The sequence below is a fragment of the Thamnophis sirtalis genome, unplaced genomic scaffold (assembly GCF_051295495.1).
Source record: "Thamnophis sirtalis isolate CommonGarterSnake01/CBP01778 unplaced genomic scaffold, rThaSir2_p1.2 scaffold_2, whole genome shotgun sequence".
NCBI classification, from domain to species: Eukaryota; Metazoa; Chordata; class Lepidosauria; order Squamata; family Natricidae; genus Thamnophis; species Thamnophis sirtalis.
Window position 1 is genome coordinate 49,629,330 of NW_028261382.1, and position 21,073 is coordinate 49,650,402.

At 47.9% G+C, this 21,073-nt stretch overlaps 1 protein-coding gene across 3 annotated transcripts in view; it reads left to right on the forward strand.

The window, feature by feature from the left end:
- ATG2A (autophagy related 2A) overlaps positions 1-15,019 on the forward strand; it is an 86,927-nt gene extending 71,908 nt beyond the window's left edge. For all 3 annotated transcript variants that reach the window (XM_087705393.1, XM_087705394.1, XM_087705395.1), the window contains 6 exons: positions 254-326; positions 4,580-4,662; positions 5,868-5,989; positions 6,105-6,259; positions 12,965-13,117; positions 14,303-15,019. In XM_087705393.1, coding sequence (XP_087561519.1) covers positions 254-326; positions 4,580-4,662; positions 5,868-5,989; positions 6,105-6,259; positions 12,965-13,117; positions 14,303-14,539 — 823 coding nt within the window. In that variant the 3' untranslated portion in view covers positions 14,540-15,019. The remainder of the gene's footprint in view (positions 1-253; positions 327-4,579; positions 4,663-5,867; positions 5,990-6,104; positions 6,260-12,964; positions 13,118-14,302) is intronic.
- The last annotated feature ends 6,054 nt before the right edge of the window (positions 15,020-21,073 follow it).

A 21,073-nucleotide genomic window follows, 5' to 3' on the forward strand; every position in this document is an offset into this window, starting at 1 on the left:
AAGAGAGACAGACAGACAGACAGGGATCTTTCAAAGAGATGGGTGTTAATCACAAGCAGTTCTTGACTTACGACTGTTCTCTTAGCAACAGCTGAGACCTATTACAGACCTCCTTGGGGAACTGTCGACAGATTTTCCATTAAGGATGGGGGGGGGGGGACCTTCGCTCCAGAAAGCCTCTCCTCCTCTCCCTGCCTCCCCAAAATGAGGAAGGCTCTCCTGTCAGCTGTTTTTCTCTCTTCCTCCTCCTCAGGGAATTCCGCTTCACCTCTGAGGTCCCCATCTGGCTGGATTACCACGGAAAGCACGTCACCGTTGACCAGGTGGTGGGTAGCTAAGTCATGCCGAGCCCTTCCCTCCCCCAGGTTAAAGAATCTGAGAGGGACAGAGTTGGGAAGGACCTTGGAGGTCTTCTAGTCCAACCCCTGCCTAGGCAGGAAACTCTATCCTGTTTCAGACAAATGGCTATCCAACATCTTCTTAAAGACGTCCAGTGTTGGGGCATTCACAACTTCTGTTTTTTTTTTAATTGAATTTTTTTTTAAAAAAAAAAAACCTTTACAAATGTTTACTTCAGACATTTTATCAGACATTTATTACGATTTATAGGCCGCCCTTCTCCCTGAGGGGACTCAGGGCGGCTTACAATCACGGGAAGGGGGTGCAATAATACAAGACAAACAGTGAGTAAACAAGATAGATAATAAAACACCAACTTGCATTCAACAGTCAACACTCGGGCGGGTAATTTAAAAGCTTATCCCCAGGCCTGCTGGGAGAGCCAGGTCTTAAGGGCCGTGCGGAAGGTCTGGATGGTGGTGAGGGTACGAATCTCAACGGGGAGATCATTCCACAGGGTCGGAGCTGCAACAGAAAAGGCTCTCCTCCGTGTAGTTGCCAGTCGGCATTGACTGGCAGATGGAATCCGGAGGAGGCCCAGTCTGTGCGATCTAATCGGTCGGAGGGAGGTAATCGACAGAAGGCGGTCTCTCAAGTACCCAGATCCACTACCATGGAGTGCTTTAAAGGTGGTCATCAATACCCTGAAGCGCACCCGGAGATCGACAGGTAGCCAGTGCAGCTCGCGGAGGACGGGTGTAATGTGGGCGAACCGCGGTGCGCCCACTATCACTCACGTGGCTGCATTCTGGACTAACTGCAGTCGCCGGATGCACTTCAAGGGCAACCCCATGTAGAGCCCATTGCAGTATTCCAGCCTAGAGATCACAAGGGCTCGAGTGACTGTTGTGAGAGCCTTCCGGTTCAGGTAGGGCCGTAACTGGCGGACCAGGCGAACCTGGGCAAATGCCCCCCTGGTCACAGCCGACAACTGATGGTTAAAAGTCAGCTGTGGATCCAGGAGGACTCCTAGATTACGGACCCTATCTGAGGGGTATAAAATTTGACCCCCTAGCCTGAGTGTTGGAATGTCAGCCAAATTATTGGGAGGGAAACACAACAGCCACTCGGTCTTGTCTGGGTTGAGTACCAGTTTGTTAGCGCTCATCCAGTTCTTAACGGCCTCAAGGCCCCGGTTCATCACGTCCACCGCTTCATTGAGTTGGCACGCGGCGGACAGATACAGTTGTGCATCGTCCGCATATTGATGGTATTTTATCCCGTGCCTCCGGATGATCTCGCCCAGCGGTTTCATGTAGATGTTAAATAGTAGGGGGGATAAGACCGAACCCTGCGGCACCCCATATGTTAGGGGCCTCAGGGACGATCTCTGCCCCCCCGACCAACACCGACTGCGACCTGTCCGAGAGGTAGGAGGAGAACCACTGCAAAACAGTGCCTCCCACCCCTATCTCCCGCAGTCGTCGCAGAAGGATACCATGGTCGATGGTATCGAAAGCCGCTGAGAGGTCCAGGAGAACCAGGATGGACGCGTGGCCTCCATCCCTGGCTCTCCAGAGATCATCAGTCAATGCGACCAAAGCGGTTTCAGTGCTGTAACCGGGTCTGAAGCCGGACTGGAAGGGGTCAAGATAGCTAGCTTCCTCCAAGGCCCGTTGAAGCTGGAAGGCCACCACCTTCTCAACAACCTTCCCAATAAAGGGGAGGTTGGAGACAGGGCGGTAGTTGTTTAAAATGGCTGGATCCAAGGATGGTTTCTTCAGGAGGGGTCTCACCACCGCCGTCTTAAGTGCGGCGGGGAAGTACCCCTCCCGAAGGGAGGCGGTCACGACCGCCTGGATCCAGCCATGTGTCACCTCACTGCTGTTGGCAACCAGCCAGGAGGGACACGGGTCCAAAATACTTCCCTCCCCCTCCCCTCCCCACCCAAACCCCACCCCTCCCAACCTTCCCTCTCCCGACTTCCCAGAACCAATACAGGGTATAAATCTTTAACAAAAATAATCTAAAGTAAACTTAAAAGTAAAAAATTAATATCCTCTATCATTTGAGCTTTAACTCCTCTTCGCTAGGCTAACTCTAAACAGATTATATCATTCCTTGCTTCTTCAGTCACAAACTATCTGGAATTTCTTAGTCCCCTATTTATTTTGAATACAGTCAATCTATCTTCTCCACTCCAGTTTATATCTCTCATTTCAGTGGTCCTTGAGATATGCTGAAATTTTAGCCATCTCTGCTAGGTTTGTTACTTTTAATGTCCATTCTGGAATAGTAGGCAAATCTTCCTTCTTCCAGTATTGCGCCACCAACAGTGTTGCTGCTGTTATTAAATGCAAAATCAAAAATGCATTCATAACTTCTGGAGGCAACTTCTGTTCCACTGATTAATTGTTCTCATTGTCGGGAATTTTCTCCTTAGAAAAACCAAAAGGGACAAGTACAGGTTAGGTGAAACCTGACTCAGAAACAATAAAGGTGAGAGGGAGCTTGGAGTCTTACTGGACGATCCCTTCAACGTGAGCCAGCAGCCAAAAAAGCGAATACAATCCTGGGTTGCATAAATACAGGCAATAGAATCAAGATCACGCTTTATAAAGTCACACCTGGAATCCTGCATCCAGTTTTGGTCACCATGATACAAAAAAGGTGTTGAGGCTCCTGAAAAAAATGCCAAGAAGAGCAACCAGGATGATGAGGGGACGGGAGGCTCAAACATTTGAAGAACAGCTGCAGGATTTGGGTTTGGCCGGTCCAGAGAAAAGAAGGACTAGAGGGGGACATGATAGCAGCCTTCCAGGATCTGAGAGGCAGCCCCAAAGAAGAGGGGGGGTCGACTTATTTTCCAAAGCACCCGAGGGCAGGACAAGAAGCAATAGGTGGAATCTAATCAAGGAGAGAAGCAATCTAGAACTAAGGATAAATTTCCTAACAGTGAGGACAATTAACCAGTGGAACAGCTTGCCACTAGAAGTTCTAGGTGCTCCATCATTGGTTTTTAAGAAAAGACTGGACAGTCACCTGTCTGAAATGGTAGTATGTCTCCTGCTTGAGCAGAGGGTTGGACTAGAAGACCTCCAAAGTCCCTTCCAGCTCTGTTCTGATTAATTGATTGAAATGGTGTAGGGTCTCCTGCTTGAGCGGAGGGTTGGACTAGAAGACCTCCAAAGTCCCTTCCAGCTCTGTTCTGATTAATTGATTGAAATGGTGTAGGGTCTCCTGCTTGAGCGGAGGGTTGGACTAGAAGACCTCCAAAGTCCCTTCCAGCTCTGTTCTGATTAATTGATTGAAATGGTGTAGGGTCTCCTGCTTGAGCAGAGGGTTGGACTAGAAGACCTCCAAGGTCCCTTCCAGCTCTATTCTGATTAATTGATTGAAATGGTGTAGGGTCTCCTGCTTGAGCGGAGGGTTGGACTAGAAGACCTCCAAAGTCCCTTCCAGCTCTGTTCTGATTAATTGATTGAAATGGTGTAGGGTCTCCTGCTTGAGCAGAGGGTTGGACTAGAAGACCTCCAAAGTCCCTTCCAGCTCTGTTCTGATTAATTGATTGAAATGGTGTAGGGTCTCCTGCTTGAGCAGAGGGTTGGACTAGAAGACCTCCAAGGTCCCTTCCAGCTCTGTTCTGATTGATTGATTAAAATGGTGTAGGGTCTCCTGCTTGAGCAGAGGGTTGGACTAGAAGACCTCCAAGGTCCCTTCCAACTCTATTCTGATTGATTGATTGATTGAAATGGTACAGTGTCTCCTGCTTGAGCAGAGGGTTGGACTAGAAGACCTCCAAGGTCCCTTCCAGCTCTGTTCTGATTGATTGATTGAAATGGTACAGTGTCTCCTGCTTGAGCAGAGGGTTGGACTTGAAGACCTCCAAGGTCCCTTCCAGCTCTATTCTGATTGATTGATTGATTGATTGATTGATTGAAATGGTGTTGAGTCTCCTGCTTGAGCAGAGGGTTGGACTAGAAGACCTCCAAGGTCCCTTCCAGCTCTGCTCTGAATGAGTTCACACAAACGTTTCATTTATTTTCCTTTATTTCTATTTCACATGACTCCACCGCCGGCCTCCCTCCAAAATGTTCGGTGTTTTGTCCCACAAAACATCAAACTGCCAAAGCAGCGCATGACAATTAAACCGCCGAGGGTTAAAATGCTGGCAGGGAAACATATGAAACTCCATAATAAATATTTTCCCCTCCTCTCCTGTTGCTTCCTCTCCTGCCAGGGCACCTTCGCTGGCATCCTGATCGGATTGGCTCAACTCAACTGCTCTGAGCTGAAACTGAAGAGACTCTGCTGTCGACATGGGTAAAGACACCCCCCCCCCCCGTTACTCAGGGGGTCAGGGAAGCATGGGGCAGGCTTCTAACAATACATCCCCTGTTGCCCTGAAAAAAAACCCTCCCCGGATAATAAGCCCAATTGGGCTTTTGAGCACAGGCACTAAAATAAGCCCTCCCTGAAAATATTGCAACACAGCAGCAGCCGTGGGGTGACCACGCTCGCCTCTTCCTCCTGCACCCCAAAAATAATAAGACCTCCCTGCAAATAAGGCCAAGTGCTTATTTCGGGGGGGGGGGGGGGAAAGAAAATAAGACCCTGTCTTATTTTTGGGGTAGCACGGTATTATCTGGAGGCTTCCGGATATTATCTGGGGGGTGGAAATCATGCTAGGGCTTATTTCCCAGTGAGGTCCCATTTGGGGGGAAACGGGGCATCTCCAGTCTTCAACACAGTCCTTTCAACAGTGCCACACCCATTGGCATCACTCAGGTGACCCTGAGGACACAGATAGACTTCCAAGTGGCCTCAATGACTCTCTAAATACAGTGTTTCCCAACCTTGGCAACTTGAAGATGTCCGGACTTCAACTCCCAGAATTCCCCAGCCAGCATTCACGTATAAACAATTCAGTGTCTAGGACAGTGTTTCTCAACCTTGGCAACTTGAAGATGTCCGGACTTCAACTCCCAGAATTCCCCAGCCAGCATTCACGTATAAACAATTCAGTGTCTAGGACAGTGTTTCTCAACCTTGGCAACTTGAAGATGTCCGGACTTCAACTCCCAGAATTCCCCAGCCAGCGCTGGCTGGGGAATTCTGGGAGTTGAAGTCCGGACATCTTCAAGTTGCCAAGGTTGGGAAACACTGCTCTAAAAGGATGCAAATGACCAGCTGTCTGCAAAGAGGATCAATCCTTCCCTTCCCCACCACTCGGTCAGAAGTGAAGAAGTTTCTTGGATGAGAGGCGAAACATATTTTAAAAAGACACAAATAAACCTCCAAGTGGCCTCAACGACCCTCTAAAAGGATGCAAATGACCAGCTGTCTGCAAGGAGGATCAATCCTTCCCTTCCCCACCATCCAGTCAGAACTGAAGAAGCTTCTTGGAGGAGAAGCAAAAGTCTTCAAAGAAAAATCAGAAAGTCCAGTGGCCCCTTGAAAAAAAAAAAACAACAACCACACCTTTGAGATGATGACCTGTATGCTGTCCCTCCTCTCTCTCTTTCCAGGCTGCTCGGAGTGGAGAAGGTGGTCAGCTATGCCCTGACCGAGTGGCTGATGGACATCCGTAAAAACCAGCTGCCGGGCATCCTAGGAGGGGTGGGGCCCATGCACTCCTTCGTGCAGCTCTGTGAGTAGCCCCCTCCGCTGAGCTTTTCGGTGGGAAGTGGGGGTGTGGGGGTGTTGCACACCTTTCATCTCCTCACCCCCTCCCTTTTTTTCTCCTCCTCCCCTCCCCCTGCCAGTCCACGGCCTGCGAGACCTCTTCTGGCTGCCCATCGAGCAGTACCGCAAGGATGGTCGCATCATCCGTGGCCTGCAACGTGGCGCTGCCTCCTTTGGCACTTCCACTGCCTCGGCTGCCCTCGAGCTCAGCAACCGCCTCGTGCAGGCTATTCAGGTTTCCGGGGAGGGCTCCACTCAGGGAGGGAGGGAGGGAGGGGTCTGCCACAGCCCAGCCCAAAACTGGAGGGTGGGGGAGCAGCTGAATCTAGACTCAGGAGTGGGTAACTATGGAGATGGTGGACTTCAACTCCCAGAATTCCTTTACCAGGCAAATGTACCACTTTTAGACTTCAACTCCCAGAATTCCTGAACCAGACAAATGTACCACTTTTAGACTTCAACTCCCAGAATTCCTGAACCAGACAATTGTACCACTTTTAGACTTCAACTCCCAGAATTCCTTTACCAGGCAAATGTACCACTTTTAGACTTCAACTCCCAGAATTCCCTGAGCCAGGCAAATGTACCACTTTTAGACTTCAACTCCCAGAATTCCTGAACCAGGCAAATGTACCACTTTTAGACTTCAACTCCCAGAATTCCTTTACCAGGCAAATGTACCACTTTTAGACTTCAACTCCCAAAATTCCTTTACCAGGCAAATGTACCACTTTTAGACTTCAACTCCCAGAATTCCTTTACCAGGCAAATGTACCACTTTTAGACTTCAATTCCCAGAATTCCTTTACCAGGCAAAAGTACCACTTTTAGACTTCAACTCCCAGAATTCCTTTACCAGACAAATGTACCACTTTTAGACTTCAACTCCCAAAATTCCTTTACCAGGCAAAAGTACCACTTTTAGACTTCAACTCCCAGAATTCCTTTACCAGGCAAATGTACCACTTTTAGACTTCAACTCCCAAAATTCCTTTACCAGGCAAAAGTACCACTTTTAGACTTCAACTCCCAGAATTCCTTTACCAGGCAAATGTACCACTTTTAGACTTCAACTCCCAGAATTCCTTTACCAGGCAAAAGTACCACTTTTAGACTTCAACTCCCAGAATTCCTTTACCAGGCAAATGTACCACTTTTAGACTTCAACTCCCAAAATTCCTTTACCAGGCAAATGTACCACTTTTAGACTTCAACTCCCAAAATTCCTTTACCAGGCAAATGTACCACTTTTAGACTTCAATTCCCAGAATTCCTGAACCAGACAAATGTACCACTTTTAGACTTCAACTCCCAGAATTCCTTTACCAGACAAATGTACCACTTTTAGACTTCAACTCCCAAAATTCCTTTACCAGGCAAATGTACCACTTTTAGACTTCAACTCCCAGAATTCCTTTACCAGGCAAATGTACCACTTTTAGACTTCAACTCCCAGAATTCCTTTACCAGACAAATGTACCACTTTTAGACTTCAACTCCCAGAATTCCTTTACCAGACAAATGTACCACTTTTAGACTTCAATTCCCAGAATTCCTTTACCAGGCAAATGTACAACTTTTAGACTTCAACTCCCAGAATTCCTTTACCAGACAAATGTACCACTTTTAGACTTCAACTCCCAGAATTCCTTTACCAGGCAAATGTACCACTTTTAGACTTCAATTCCCAGAATTCCTGAACCAGACAAATGTACCACTTTTAGACTTCAATTCCCAGAATTCCTGAACCAGACAAATGTACCACTTTTAGACTTCAACTCCCAGAATTCCTTTACCAGACAAATGTACCACTTTTAGACTTCAACTCCCAAAATTCCTTTACCAGGCAAAAGTACCACTTTTAGACTTCAACTCCCAGAATTCCTTTACCAGACAAATGTACCACTTTTAGACTTCAACTCCCAAAATTCCTTTACCAGGCAAAAGTACCACTTTTAGACTTCAACTCCCAGAATTCCTTTACCAGGCAAATGTACCACTTTTAGACTTCAACTCCCAAAATTCCTTTACCAGGCAAAAGTACCACTTTTAGACTTCAACTCCCAGAATTCCTTTACCAGGCAAATGTACCACTTTTAGACTTCAACTCCCAGAATTCCTTTACCAGGCAAAAGTACCACTTTTAGACTTCAACTCCCAGAATTCCTTTACCAGGCAAATGTACCACTTTTAGACTTCAACTCCCAAAATTCCTTTACCAGGCAAATGTACCACTTTTAGACTTCAACTCCCAAAATTCCTTTACCAGGCAAATGTACCACTTTTAGACTTCAATTCCCAGAATTCCTGAACCAGACAAATGTACCACTTTTAGACTTCAACTCCCAGAATTCCTTTACCAGACAAATGTACCACTTTTAGACTTCAACTCCCAAAATTCCTTTACCAGGCAAATGTACCACTTTTAGACTTCAACTCCCAGAATTCCTTTACCAGGCAAATGTACCACTTTTAGACTTCAACTCCCAGAATTCCTTTACCAGACAAATGTACCACTTTTAGACTTCAACTCCCAGAATTCCTTTACCAGACAAATGTACCACTTTTAGACTTCAATTCCCAGAATTCCTTTACCAGGCAAATGTACCACTTTTAGACTTCAACTCCCAGAATTCCTTTACCAGACAAATGTACCACTTTTAGACTTCAACTCCCAGAATTCCTTTACCAGGCAAATGTACCACTTTTAGACTTCAATTCCCAGAATTCCTGAACCAGACAAATGTACCACTTTTAGACTTCAACTCCCAGAATTCCTTTACCAGACAAATGTACCACTTTTAGACTTCAACTCCCATAATTCCTGAACCAGGCAAATGTACCACTTTTAGACTTCAACTCCCAGAATTCCTGAACCAGGCAAATGTACCACTTTTAGACTTCAACTCCCAAAATTCCTTTACCAGGCAAATGTACCACTTTTAGACTTCAATTCCCAGAATTCCTTTACCAGGCAAATGTACCACTTTTAGACTTCAATTCCCAGAATTCCTTTACCAGGCAAATGTACCACTTTTAGACTTCAACTCCCAGAATTCCTTTACCAGACAAATGTACCACTTTTAGACTTCAATTCCCAGAATTCCTGAACCAGACAAATGTACCACTTTTAGACTTCAACTCCCAGAATTCCTTTACCAGGCAAATGTACCACTTTTAGACTTCAATTCCCAGAATTCCTGAACCAGACAAATGTACCACTTTTAGACTTCAACTCCCAAAATTCCTTTACCAGACAAATGTACCACTTTTAGACTTCAATTCCCAGAATTCCTTTACCAGGCAAATGTACCACTTTTAGACTTCAATTCCCAGAATTCCTGAACCAGACAAATGTACCACTTTTAGACTTCAACTCCCAGAATTCCTGTACCAGACAAATGTACCACTTTTAGACTTCAACTCCCAGAATTCCTTTACCAGACAAATGTACCACTTTTAGACTTCAACTCCCAGAATTCCTTTACCAGGCAAATGTACCACTTTTAGACTTCAACTCCCAGAATTCCTTTACCAGGCAAAAGTACCACTTTTAGACTTCAACTCCCAGAATTCCTGAACCAGACAAATGTACCACTTTTAGACTTCAACTCCCAGAATTCCTTTACCAGACAAATGTACCACTTTTAGACTTCAACTCCCAGAATTCCTTTACCAGACAAATGTACCACTTTTAGACTTCAACTCCCAGAATTCCTTTACCAGGCAAATGTACCACTTTTAGACTTCAACTCCCAGAATTCCTTTACCAGGCAAAAGTACCACTTTTAGACTTCAACTCCCAGAATTCCTGAACCAGACAAATGTACCACTTTTAGACTTCAACTCCCAGAATTCCTTTACCAGACAAATGTACCACTTTTAGACTTCAACTCCCAGAATTCCTTTACCAGACAAATGTACCACTTTTAGACTTCAATTCCCAGAATTCCTGAACCAGACAAATGTACCACTTTTAGACTTCAACTCCCAGAATTCCTTTACCAGACAAATGTACCACTTTTAGACTTCAATTCCCAGAATTCCTTTACCAGGCAAATGTACCACTTTTAGACTTCAATTCCCAGAATTCCTGAACCAGACAAATGTACCACTTTTAGACTTCAACTCCCAGAATTCCTTTACCAGGCAAATGTACCACTTTTAGACTTCAACTCCCAGAATTCCTTTACCAGGCAAAAGTACCACTTTTAGACTTCAACTCCCAGAATTCCTTTACCAGACAAATGTACCACTTTTAGACTTCAACTCCCAGAATTCCTTTACCAGACAAATGTACCACTTTTAGACTTCAACTCCCAGAATTCCTTTACCAGACAAATGTACCACTTTTAGACTTCAACTCCCAGAATTCCTTTACCAGGCAAATGTACCACTTTTAGACTTCAACTCCCAGAATTCCTTTACCAGGCAAAAGTACCACTTTTAGACTTCAACTCCCAGAATTCCTGAACCATACAAATGTACCACTTTTAGACTTCAACTCCCAGAATTCCTTTACCAGGCAAATGTACCACTTTTAGACTTCAACTCCCAGAATTCCTTTACCAGGCAAATGTACCACTTTTAGACTTCAACTCCCAGAATTCCTTTACCAGGCAAAAGTACCACTTTTAGACTTCAACTCCCAGAATTCCTGAACCAGACAAATGTACCACTTTTAGACTTCAACTCCCAGAATTCCTTTACCAGACAAATGTACCACTTTTAGACTTCAATTCCCAGAATTCCTGAACCAGACAAATGTACCACTTTTAGACTTCAACTCCCAGAATTCCTTTACCAGACAAATGTACCACTTTTAGACTTCAATTCCCAGAATTCCTTTACCAGGCAAATGTACCACTTTTAGACTTCAACTCCCAGAATTCCTTTACCAGGCAAATGTACCACTTTTAGACTTCAACTCCCAGAATTCCTTTACCAGGCAAATGTACCACTTTTAGACTTCAATTCCCAGAATTCCTGAACCAGACAAATGTACCACTTTTAGACTTCAACTCCCAGAATTCCTTTACCAGACAAATGTACCACTTTTAGACTTCAACTCCCAGAATTCCTTTACCAGGCAAATGTACCACTTTTAGACTTCAACTCCCAGAATTCCTTTACCAGACAAATGTACCACTTTTAGACTTCAATTCCCAGAATTCCTGAACCAGACAAATGTACCACTTTTAGACTTCAACTCCCAGAATTCCTTTACCAGGCAAATGTACCACTTTTAGACTTCAACTCCCAGAATTCCTTTACCAGACAAATGTACCACTTTTAGACTTCAACTCCCAGAATTCCTTTACCAGGCAAATGTACCACTTTTAGACTTCAACTCCCAGAATTCCTTTACCAGACAAATGTACCACTTTTAGACTTCAACTCCCAGAATTCCTTTACCAGGCAAATGTACCACTTTTAGACTTCAACTCCCAGAATTCCTTTACCAGGCAAAAGTACCACTTTTAGACTTCAACTCCCAGAATTCCTGAACCAGACAAATGTACCACTTTTAGACTTCAACTCCCAGAATTCCTTTACCAGAGAAATGTACCACTTTTAGACTTCAACTCCCAGAATTCCTTTACCAGACAAATGTACCACTTTTAGACTTCAACTCCCAGAATTCCTTTACCAGGCAAATGTACCACTTTTAGACTTCAACTCCCAGAATTCCTTTACCAGACAAATGTACCACTTTTAGACTTCAATTCCCAGAATTCCTGAACCAGACAAATGTACCACTTTTAGACTTCAACTCCCAGAATTCCTTTACCAGACAAATGTACCACTTTTAGACTTCAACTCCCAGAATTCCTTTACCAGACAAATGTACCACTTTTAGACTTCAACTCCCAGAATTCCTTTACCAGGCAAATGTACCACTTTTAGACTTCAACTCCCAGAATTCCTTTACCAGGCAAATGTACCACTTTTAGACTTCAACTCCCAGAATTCCTGAACCAGACAAATGTACCACTTTAGACTTCAACTCCCAGAATTCCTTTACCAGGCAATGTACCACTTTAGACTTCAACTCCCAGAATTCCTTTACCAGACAAATGTACCACTTTTAGACTTCAACTCCCAGAATTCCTTTACCAGGCAAATGTACCACTTTTAGACTTCAACTCCCAGAATTCCTTTACCAGGCAAATGTACCACTTTTAGACTTCAACTCCCAGAATTCCTTTACCAGACAAATGTACCACTTTTAGACTTCAACTCCCAGAATTCCTTTACCAGACAAATGTACCACTTTTAGACTTCAACTCCCAGAATTCCTTTACCAGACAAATGTACCACTTTTAGACTTCAACTCCCAGAATTCCTTTACCAGACAAATGTACCACTTTTAGACTTCAACTCCCAGAATTCCTTTACCAGGCAAATGTACCACTTTTAGACTTCAACTCCCAGAATTCCTTTACCAGGCAAATGTACCACTTTTAGACTTCAACTCCCAGAATTCCTGAACCAGACAAATGTACCACTTTTAGACTTCAACTCCCAGAATTCCTTTACCAGACAAATGTACCACTTTTAGACTTCAACTCCCAGAATTCCTTTACCAGGCAAATGTACCACTTTTAGACTTCAACTCCCAGAATTCCTTTACCAGGCAAATGTACCACTTTTAGACTTCAACTCCCAGAATTCCCTGAGCCAGGCACCTACATCTGTGAACTTCAACTCCCAGAATGCAACCATCCCACCTGTAGACTCCAATTCACAGGAATCGAAACGCAGGAATTCTGGGAGTTGAAGTCCACAGGTTATACACTCGCCGTAGCTACCCAGCCCTGACCTACACCCCCCCCCCCAGTCTGCCCCTCCTCCGTGGAAAACAGCCCTCCCCTCCCTTAGAGATGTCCGACCTTTCCCTCTCTCTCTCTCTCTCGCTTCCTTCCCTTCCCCCTCTCAGGCCACAGCCGAGACCGTCTACGACATCCTGTCCCCCACGGCTCCACCGTCCCGCGCCCTGCCGGACAGGAAGTACGTCCGCAAACTACGGCGGGGCCATCAGCCGGCAGATCTACGCGAAGGGGTAGCCAAAGCCTACGACACCGTGCGCGAGGTGAACTTCCTTGGGATTGCAGACGAGGGTTGGCGGGATTTAGCCCCGTCTTTGGCTAGTTGGGGTGGGCGTCTGGCATCCTTCTTTTTATCCCCCCCCCCCCAAATCTTGTTTGATTCCCGGAGACTGCCTGGGCGAATCCCTGCCGAGCTTTTTCAGAAATTGTCCCTTTGCCGTTGTCTCTTTTTGGGGGGCTCAGAGACGGTGACCGGCCCAAGGTCACCCAGCTCAGCTGGACTAGAACTCCCAGCCGCCTGGTTTCTAGCTGGCTGCTTGACTGACCGTATCTAATTGGCTGTCCTCATTTTAAGCGAGTCCATGGCTACTAAGTTACTCCACGGCCGTTAGGCGAACCTGTGGTTTAACTTATCTTAAAACAAGAGGGACGCATCAGTTTTCGGTGAAAAAAATATGGTCGTTCGTGATCATGTGACTGCGGGATGATACAATGGGGCGCCAAAGCCGGCCGGTTGCTGAGGTCCCCCCCCCCCAAATGCATGCAATAACAGGGTTGAAAAGGTTCTTTGGAGGTCTTCTAGTCCAACCCTCCTGCTCAAGCAGGAGACCTCATCCGAGTATGCCTCACCTGAAACCATTTGTTCAGCCAAGGTTCAAAGTTACAGCAGCCCCAGAGAAAGAGACTTCGGACCATTTCCCACACTTATGACTCCGGATGCCTGACAATTGACTCACAGTTATGACAGCCGCAGCGTCCCTGGGGTCACGTGATCCCCTATTGCAGTGTTTCTCAACCTTGGCAACTTGAAGATGCCTGGACTTCCAATTCCCAGAATTCCCCAGCCAGCGAATGCTGGCTGGGGAATTCTGGGAGTTGGAAGTCCAGGCATCTTCAAGTGGCCAAGGTTGAGAAACACTGCCCTATTGCAAACTTCTGACAAGCAGAGTCCACGGGGAAGCCCAAGATTCACTTAGCAGCCATGTGACTCACTTAACAGCTCTAATTATTCACTTGACAACGGTGGGTGGGAAGCTCGTAAAAACCAAAAGTATTTTTTACATTTTTTTAAAAAGCAAAAAAATTCACTTAACAAACCAGCTGGCTTACGAACATTAATTTTGGGCTCGATTGTGGCTGTAAGACGAGGACTGTCTCTACAATCAACCGAGCAGGGACACCCCCTGCCCCTAACTCCTCTTTCCTGTCTCTCCATCCCCCCCCCCCAGGGCGTCATCGACACGGCCCAGGCCATCTGCGACGTGGCTGCTCGTGGGCACGAGCAGAAGGGCATCACGGGGGCCGTGGGCGGCGTCCTGCGGCAGATCCCGCCCACCGTGGTCAAGCCACTGATCGTGGCCTCCGAGGCCACCTCCAACCTCCTGGGGGGCATGCGCAACCAAATCAAACCCGATGCCTTGAAAGAGGAATCCCTCAAGTGGCGCTTGGAAGAGAGCCAGGATTAGCGGGTGGGGGGGTTCTTCCCCCCCCCACCTCAGATCCGAACCACGGACCCAGGCCCGCGTGGTCTTTTGCACAGCCACGGAGGAGGCGGCCCCAACTGTGAGAAAAGGGGGCTTCGATACGGCCTGGACACGAGCCCACCCACCCAGCCAAGGGATCCCGGACAGGCTGTGTGGGATCGGCCGCCGTCTCCTCCCGCCTCACCCTTATTTCTGTACTTTGAAGGGGGGGGTCTCCCGCTGGGGCCCCTCTCCCATTTGATGCATGGTCTGCAGCTGTGTTCTCTCTCCCTCCCCCCCCAAAAAAACACTCGGGGAGGGGGCAGGAATGGAAAGAAAAACAAGAAATATAAAGGATGTGACTTGTTTTCAGCTCCCGCTGGCTTGGATCCTGGTCAGATCCTGGCTTAATGGTTGGCAAGATGGGCTCTTTGGATTGGGGACAGCTTGGACAGCCAAATAAATACAGCCGTGGTGTTTGCATCCCCCTGATTTTTCTGCCCCTTCCGCGTGGCAGGAAAAGGAACAACCGGACGGATTTCCAAACCGCTCCGGGTTCAAACAGGCGTGTTTTTCCCCGAAGGAGCCGAGTTCGAAAGAGTTGAGCCGGCAGTCCTGCGGTTGCCCAAATGCCATTATGACTTTATCTCTTTTTGGGGGGGGGGGGACTTTCTGGGAATTCTCTCCTGCTTAGCATTTGCCGAGACCCGGCTCCAAACCCTCGAAGGCAAAAGATGGTTTATTGTTTGAGGCCAAATGTGTAACGTATCCAATCAAGGTTGTTTTTTAAAAAAAAAAATAATAATAAGAAGAAGAATAACTTGAGTTTCCTTAATCCCAGTTTTGCTTCAATCCGATCCATGATGGGTTATAATCTTGGCAGATTGTTAGATCCTTGAGTTTGGGTGGATCTTTCGATTGTGGTCACCAGAAACGGGCATGGAATCCCACGTGTGGTATAAACACCCGGCTTTAGTCCTCGACTTACAACAATTCATTTAGTGACCGTTCAAAGTTACAACGGCTCTGAAAAATGGGACATGCCCGTTTTTCACACTTACGACCGTTGCAGCACCCACTGAGTCTCCTGCTCCGAAATTTAGAGGCTTGGCAACTAACTCATACTTACGACGGTTGCAGAGTCCTAGGGGCACATGATCCCTTTCTGATGAGCAAAGAACGGAAGTTATGGGAACTTCATCCTTGGAAGCGTTCAAGAAGCGACTGGACATTTCGGTCAGAAATGGTGTAAGGTCTCATGCTTGGGGGGTGGGGGTGGACTAGATGGCCTAAAAAGGTCCCCTCCAAATCTGTGAATCTGTTAAAAAAAAGTCAATGGGGAAACCAGATTCACTTAACCAGGTTCCTAACTTAACAAAAGCAACAATTCATTTAGCGACTGCGGCAAGAAGCGATCATAAAATGAGGCAAAACTCATTTAACAAATGTCTGACTCAGCATCTCCATTGTGGTCGTAACTTGAGGATTACCTATATTAGTATTCGTGCAATGTTTTTAACAGATTAACAGGCTTGGAAGGGACCTTGGAGGTCATCTAGTCAAACCCCCAGCCAAGCAGGAGACCCGACACCATTTCTGACAGAGGGCAGCCCAGTCTCTTCTTGAAAGCCTCCAGAGATGAACCTCCCACAACTTCCGAAGGCAACTTCTGTTCCTTCGGTTGATGGTTCTCCCTGTCAGGAAATTCCTCCTTATTTCCAGGTTGAATCTCTCCTTGTTCAGTTTCCATCCATTCTTCCTTCTCTGGCCTTCGGGTGCCTTGGAGAATAGCTTGACCCTCTAACTCCTCTCTGTGGCAGCCCCTCAAATATTGGAAGATGCTCTCCTGTCTCCCCTGGTCCTTCTCTTCCCTAGACCAGCCAGGCCCAGTTCCTGCAACCGTTCATCATCTTTTTGAGCCTCCAGTCCCTTCATCATCCTGGTTGCTCTTCTCTGCCCTCTTTCTAGAGTCTCCACATCCTTTTTTAGAGTGTGTTGACCAAAACTGGATGCAGGACTCCAGGTGTGGCCTTCCTAAGGCTTTACAGAGTGGTATTAGGACCTCCCTTGATCTTGATTGTATCCCTCTGTTAATGCAGTTTAGGATTGCATTGGCTTTTTTGGCTGCTGGCTCCTATTTAGCTGGTTGTCCACTAAGACTCCAAGATGCCTCTCCCAGTCACTGCTATTAAGCCTGGTTTCTCCCAGTCTCTCTATGTGCACTTTTGATTTTTCTTGCCTAAGTGTAGGACTTGACTTTTCTCTACACTGAATTTCATTTTGTTAGAGAGGGCCCAGGGTTCAAGTCTGTCCAGATCCTTCTGGATCTTCATCCAAACTCCCAAGGTGTTAGCAATTCCCCCAGGTTGGTTGGTGTTATTGTCTGCAAATTGGACGGCTTCCATTTTGGACCTTGGATCTAACCTGGTTAAGCTGCTGCACAGACCTAAGCAGATATAATACGTCAGATGCAGGAAGGGGTTAGTAAAGGGAACAGGCGGGGGTGCAAATGGTTCTCAACTTACGACCGTTTGTTTCATGTCCCTTTGAAATGCCAGCAGTCCTGGAAAAAATGCCTTGCAAGAAATCCTCCCACTTATAACCACCGTCGTAACCCCAGAGTCATGGGATGGAAATTTGAGCTTTTGGCTACCAGCATGTATTTGCAACCGGTTGTAGGATCGTGGGGAGGGTGGGGTGGGGTGGCTCTTTGCAATCTTCTCAGCCGGCTTCCTGACAAGATTGAGATTTGAGATTTGTTTTATTTATATGCCGCCCTATTCCCTACAGGGACTCAGGGTGGCGAACAACTCAAACGGGAAAGGGAACACACAAGTACAAGGCAAGCATTTAAAATAGCCAACAGCCACACAAGTCGAGAGGGGAAGGGAGCTCATCAACCCCAGGCCTGCCGACACAGCCAGGTTTTAACGGCTTTTCAGAAGGCCTGGAGAGAGGTGAGGGTCCGAATCTCTGTGGGGAGTTTGTTCCAAAGGGCCGGAGCTGCCACAGAGAAGGTTCTCCCCTGGGTCGTAGCCAGATGGCATTGGCTGGTAGACGGAACCCGGAGGAGGCCTAGTCTGTGGGATCTAATGGGTCTTTGGGAGGTAATTGGCAGCAGGCGGTCTCTCAAGTACCCAGGTCCAATACCATGAAGGGCTTTATAAGTGACGACTAGCACCTTGAAGCGTATCCGTAGACCAATTGGAAGCCAGTGCAGCTCGCGGAGGATAGGTGTAACGTGGGTGTATCGAGGTGCACCCACAATTGCTCGCGCGGCTGCATTCTGAGCGAGCTGAAGTCTCCGAATGCTCTTCAAGGGCTGCCCCATGTACAGCGCATTGCAGTAGTCCAGTGTTGAGGTCACGAGGGCGTGAGTGACTGTTGTGAGTGCCTCCTGGTTCAGGTAGGGACTCAACTGGTGCACCAGGCGAACCTGGGCAAAGTTGGGAAAGGCAGATTCACTTAGCGACCATATGACTCACTTAACAATGGCAGTACATAAAATAAAAAAAACCCACAATAAAGTCACATCACAAGGCGGCTCACTCAACGTGGCTTACTGATGGGATGGCCCAGGCCCAATTGTGGTCGTATGTTGAGGACAGATAAGTCTTTGCCTTACTATCTAATTCATTTAGTGAGCCTCCAAAGTCACGATGACCCTGGGAAAAATGCCCGCTTTTCACACTTAATGCTGCCGCATCCTCACGGTCACACGATCCAAATTCAGAGGCTTGGCGACTGGCACGTACTTACAACGGACACAGGGTCCCCTTTTGCGCCCTTCCAACCAGCCAAGTCAACGGAGAGGACCAGATTCGCTTAACCGTACAATTTAACTTCACAACAGCAGCGATTGGCTTAACCACCGTGGCCAGAAGGGTCGTAAAACGGGGCAAAACGTCTCCCTTAAACCAACGCCTCCCTTAGCAAAGACAAAGGTTGGGCTCAATCGCGGCCGTAACCCGAGAATTCATTTTCATTTATTTCATTTATTGGACGTTTATAGGCCGCCCTTTTCCCTGAGGGGACTCAGGGCGGCTTACAATCACAAAGGAAAGGGAGTGTAGGACAGTGCAAAAAGAAATGTGAACAAAGGTAAATTAAACAATAAAACTCAACATTCACTCAACATTCGGGAGGGGCGAAAATAGATTTATCCCCAGGCCTGACGGGCTAGCCAGTTCTTGAGGGCTGTGCGGAAGGCCTGGACGGTGGTGAGGGTACGAATCTCCACGGGGAGATTGTTCCATAGTGTCAGAGCCGCAACAGAGAAGGCTCTCCTCCGAGTAGTCGCCAGTTGGCACTGACTGGCGGATGGAATACGGAGGAGGCCAACTCTATGCGATCTGATGGGACGCAGGGAGATAATTGGCAGAAGGCGGTCTCTCAAATAGCCAGATCCACTACCATGGAGCGCTTTATAGGTGGTGAGTAGGACCTTGAAGTGCACCCGGAGATCGACAGGTAGCCAGTGCAGCTCACGGAGGATCGGTGTTATGTGGGCGAACCGTGGTGCGCCCACGATCACTCGCGCGGCCGCATTCTGGACTAGCTGAAGTCTCCGGATGCTCTTCAAGGGCAGCCCCATGTAGAGCACGTTACAGTATTCCAGCCTAGAGATCACAAGGGCTCGAGTGACTGTTGTGAGGGCCTCCCGATTCAGGTAGGGCCGCAACTGGCGCACCAGGCGAACCTGGGCAAATGCCCCTCTGGTCACAGCTGAAAGATGGTGGTCAAAAGTCAGCTGTGGGTCCAGAAGGACTCCCAAGTTGCGGGCCCTTTCTGAGGGGTGTAAGTTTTGTCCCCCCAGCCTGAGTGATGGTATGTTGGTCAAATTTTTGGGAGGAAAACACAACAGCCACTCGGTCTTGTCTGGGTTGAGTATCAGCTTGTTTTCTCTCAACCAGTCTTTAACGGCCTCGAGACCCCGGTTCATCACGTCCACCGCTTCATTGAGTTGGCACGGGGCGGACAGATACAACTGTGTATCGTCCGCATATTGGTGATATTTTATCCCGTGCCTTCGGATGATCTCGCCCAGCGGTTTCATGTAAATGTTAAATAGTAGGGGGGATAGGACCGACCCCTGCGGCACCCCATAGGTTAGGGGCCTCAGGGACGATCTCTGCCCCCCCACCAACACCGACTGCGACCTGTCCGAGAGATAGGAGGAGAACCACTGCAAAACAGTGCCGCCCACCCCTATCTCCCGCAGTCGTCGCAGAAGGATACCATGGTCGATGGTATCGAAAGCCGCTGAGAGGTCCAGGAGAACTAGGATGGAAGCATGGCCTCCATCCCTAGCTCTCCAGAGATCATCAGTCAATGCGACCAAAGCGGTTTCTGTGCTGTAACCGGGTCTGAAGCCAGACTGGAAGGGGTCAAGATAGTTAGCTACCTCCAAGGTACGCTGAAGCTGGAGAGCCACCACCTTCTCAACAACCTTCCCTACAAAGGGGAGGTTGGAGACTGGACGATAGTTATTAAGAACAGCTGGATCCAAGGACGGTTTCTTCAGGAGGGGTCTTACCACCGCTGTCTTAAGCGCGGTGGGGAAGTACCCCTCCCGAAGAGAGGCGGTAACAACCGCCTGGATCCAGCCTCGTGTCACCTCACTGCTGTTGGCAACCAGCCAGGAGGGACACGGGTCCAGTATGCAGGTGGAGGCACTCACAGCTCGCATAGCCTTGTCCACATCCCCAGAGGCAACTTCCTGAAACTCAACCCAGAGATGGTTTGCCAAGTCTTCTCCTTGTGTCTCGGCTGGATCTACTGGGGTGGAGTCCAGGTCCTCTCGAAACCGGGCAACTTTGTCCGCCAAGAACTGGACATATTCCTCAGCCTTACCCTGTAGGGAGTCCCCCGTCTCCCTCCTATTTAGGAGGGAGCGGGTTATCCTAAACAGGGCGGCTGGGCGGGACTCGGCGGACGCTACCAAGGAGGCAATATATGTTCTTTTTGCTGCTCTTAAAGTCCGAATATACTCCTTGGTGCATGCTGTTAAAAGTGCCCGTTTCGACTCGGACCTATCGGACCTCCACGAGTGCTCTAGGCGTCTCCTCCGGCGCTTTACCTCCCGGAGCTCCTCAGTGAACCAAGGAGGCCTCCGGGGGCCGCTGACCCGGAGGGGCCGTAGCGGCGCAATCCGGTCTAGAGACTCCGAAGCTGCCGAGTGCCAGGCAGCGACGAGGGTCTCCGCCCGAACTGTGGGCGAGGGTATCAGGAATAACCCCAAGCTCCGTCTGGAACCTAACAGGATCCATCAGTCGCTTGGGGCGGAACCAGCTGGTCGGTCCCTCCTCCCTATGGTGGGGGTTTGGCCTCTGGAAGTCTAGCCTCAGTAGGTAGTGGTCTGACCACGACAGGGGTATGATCTCATTACCCCTCAGACCAAGATCGTAACTCCACTGCTCCGAGAGGAATACGAGGTCGAGCGTGTGACCCGCTGAGTGAGTTGGGCCTCGGATTACTTGAGTCAAGCCCATGGCTGTCATGGAAGCCATGAACTCCTGCGCTCCATCAGAGTGTTCA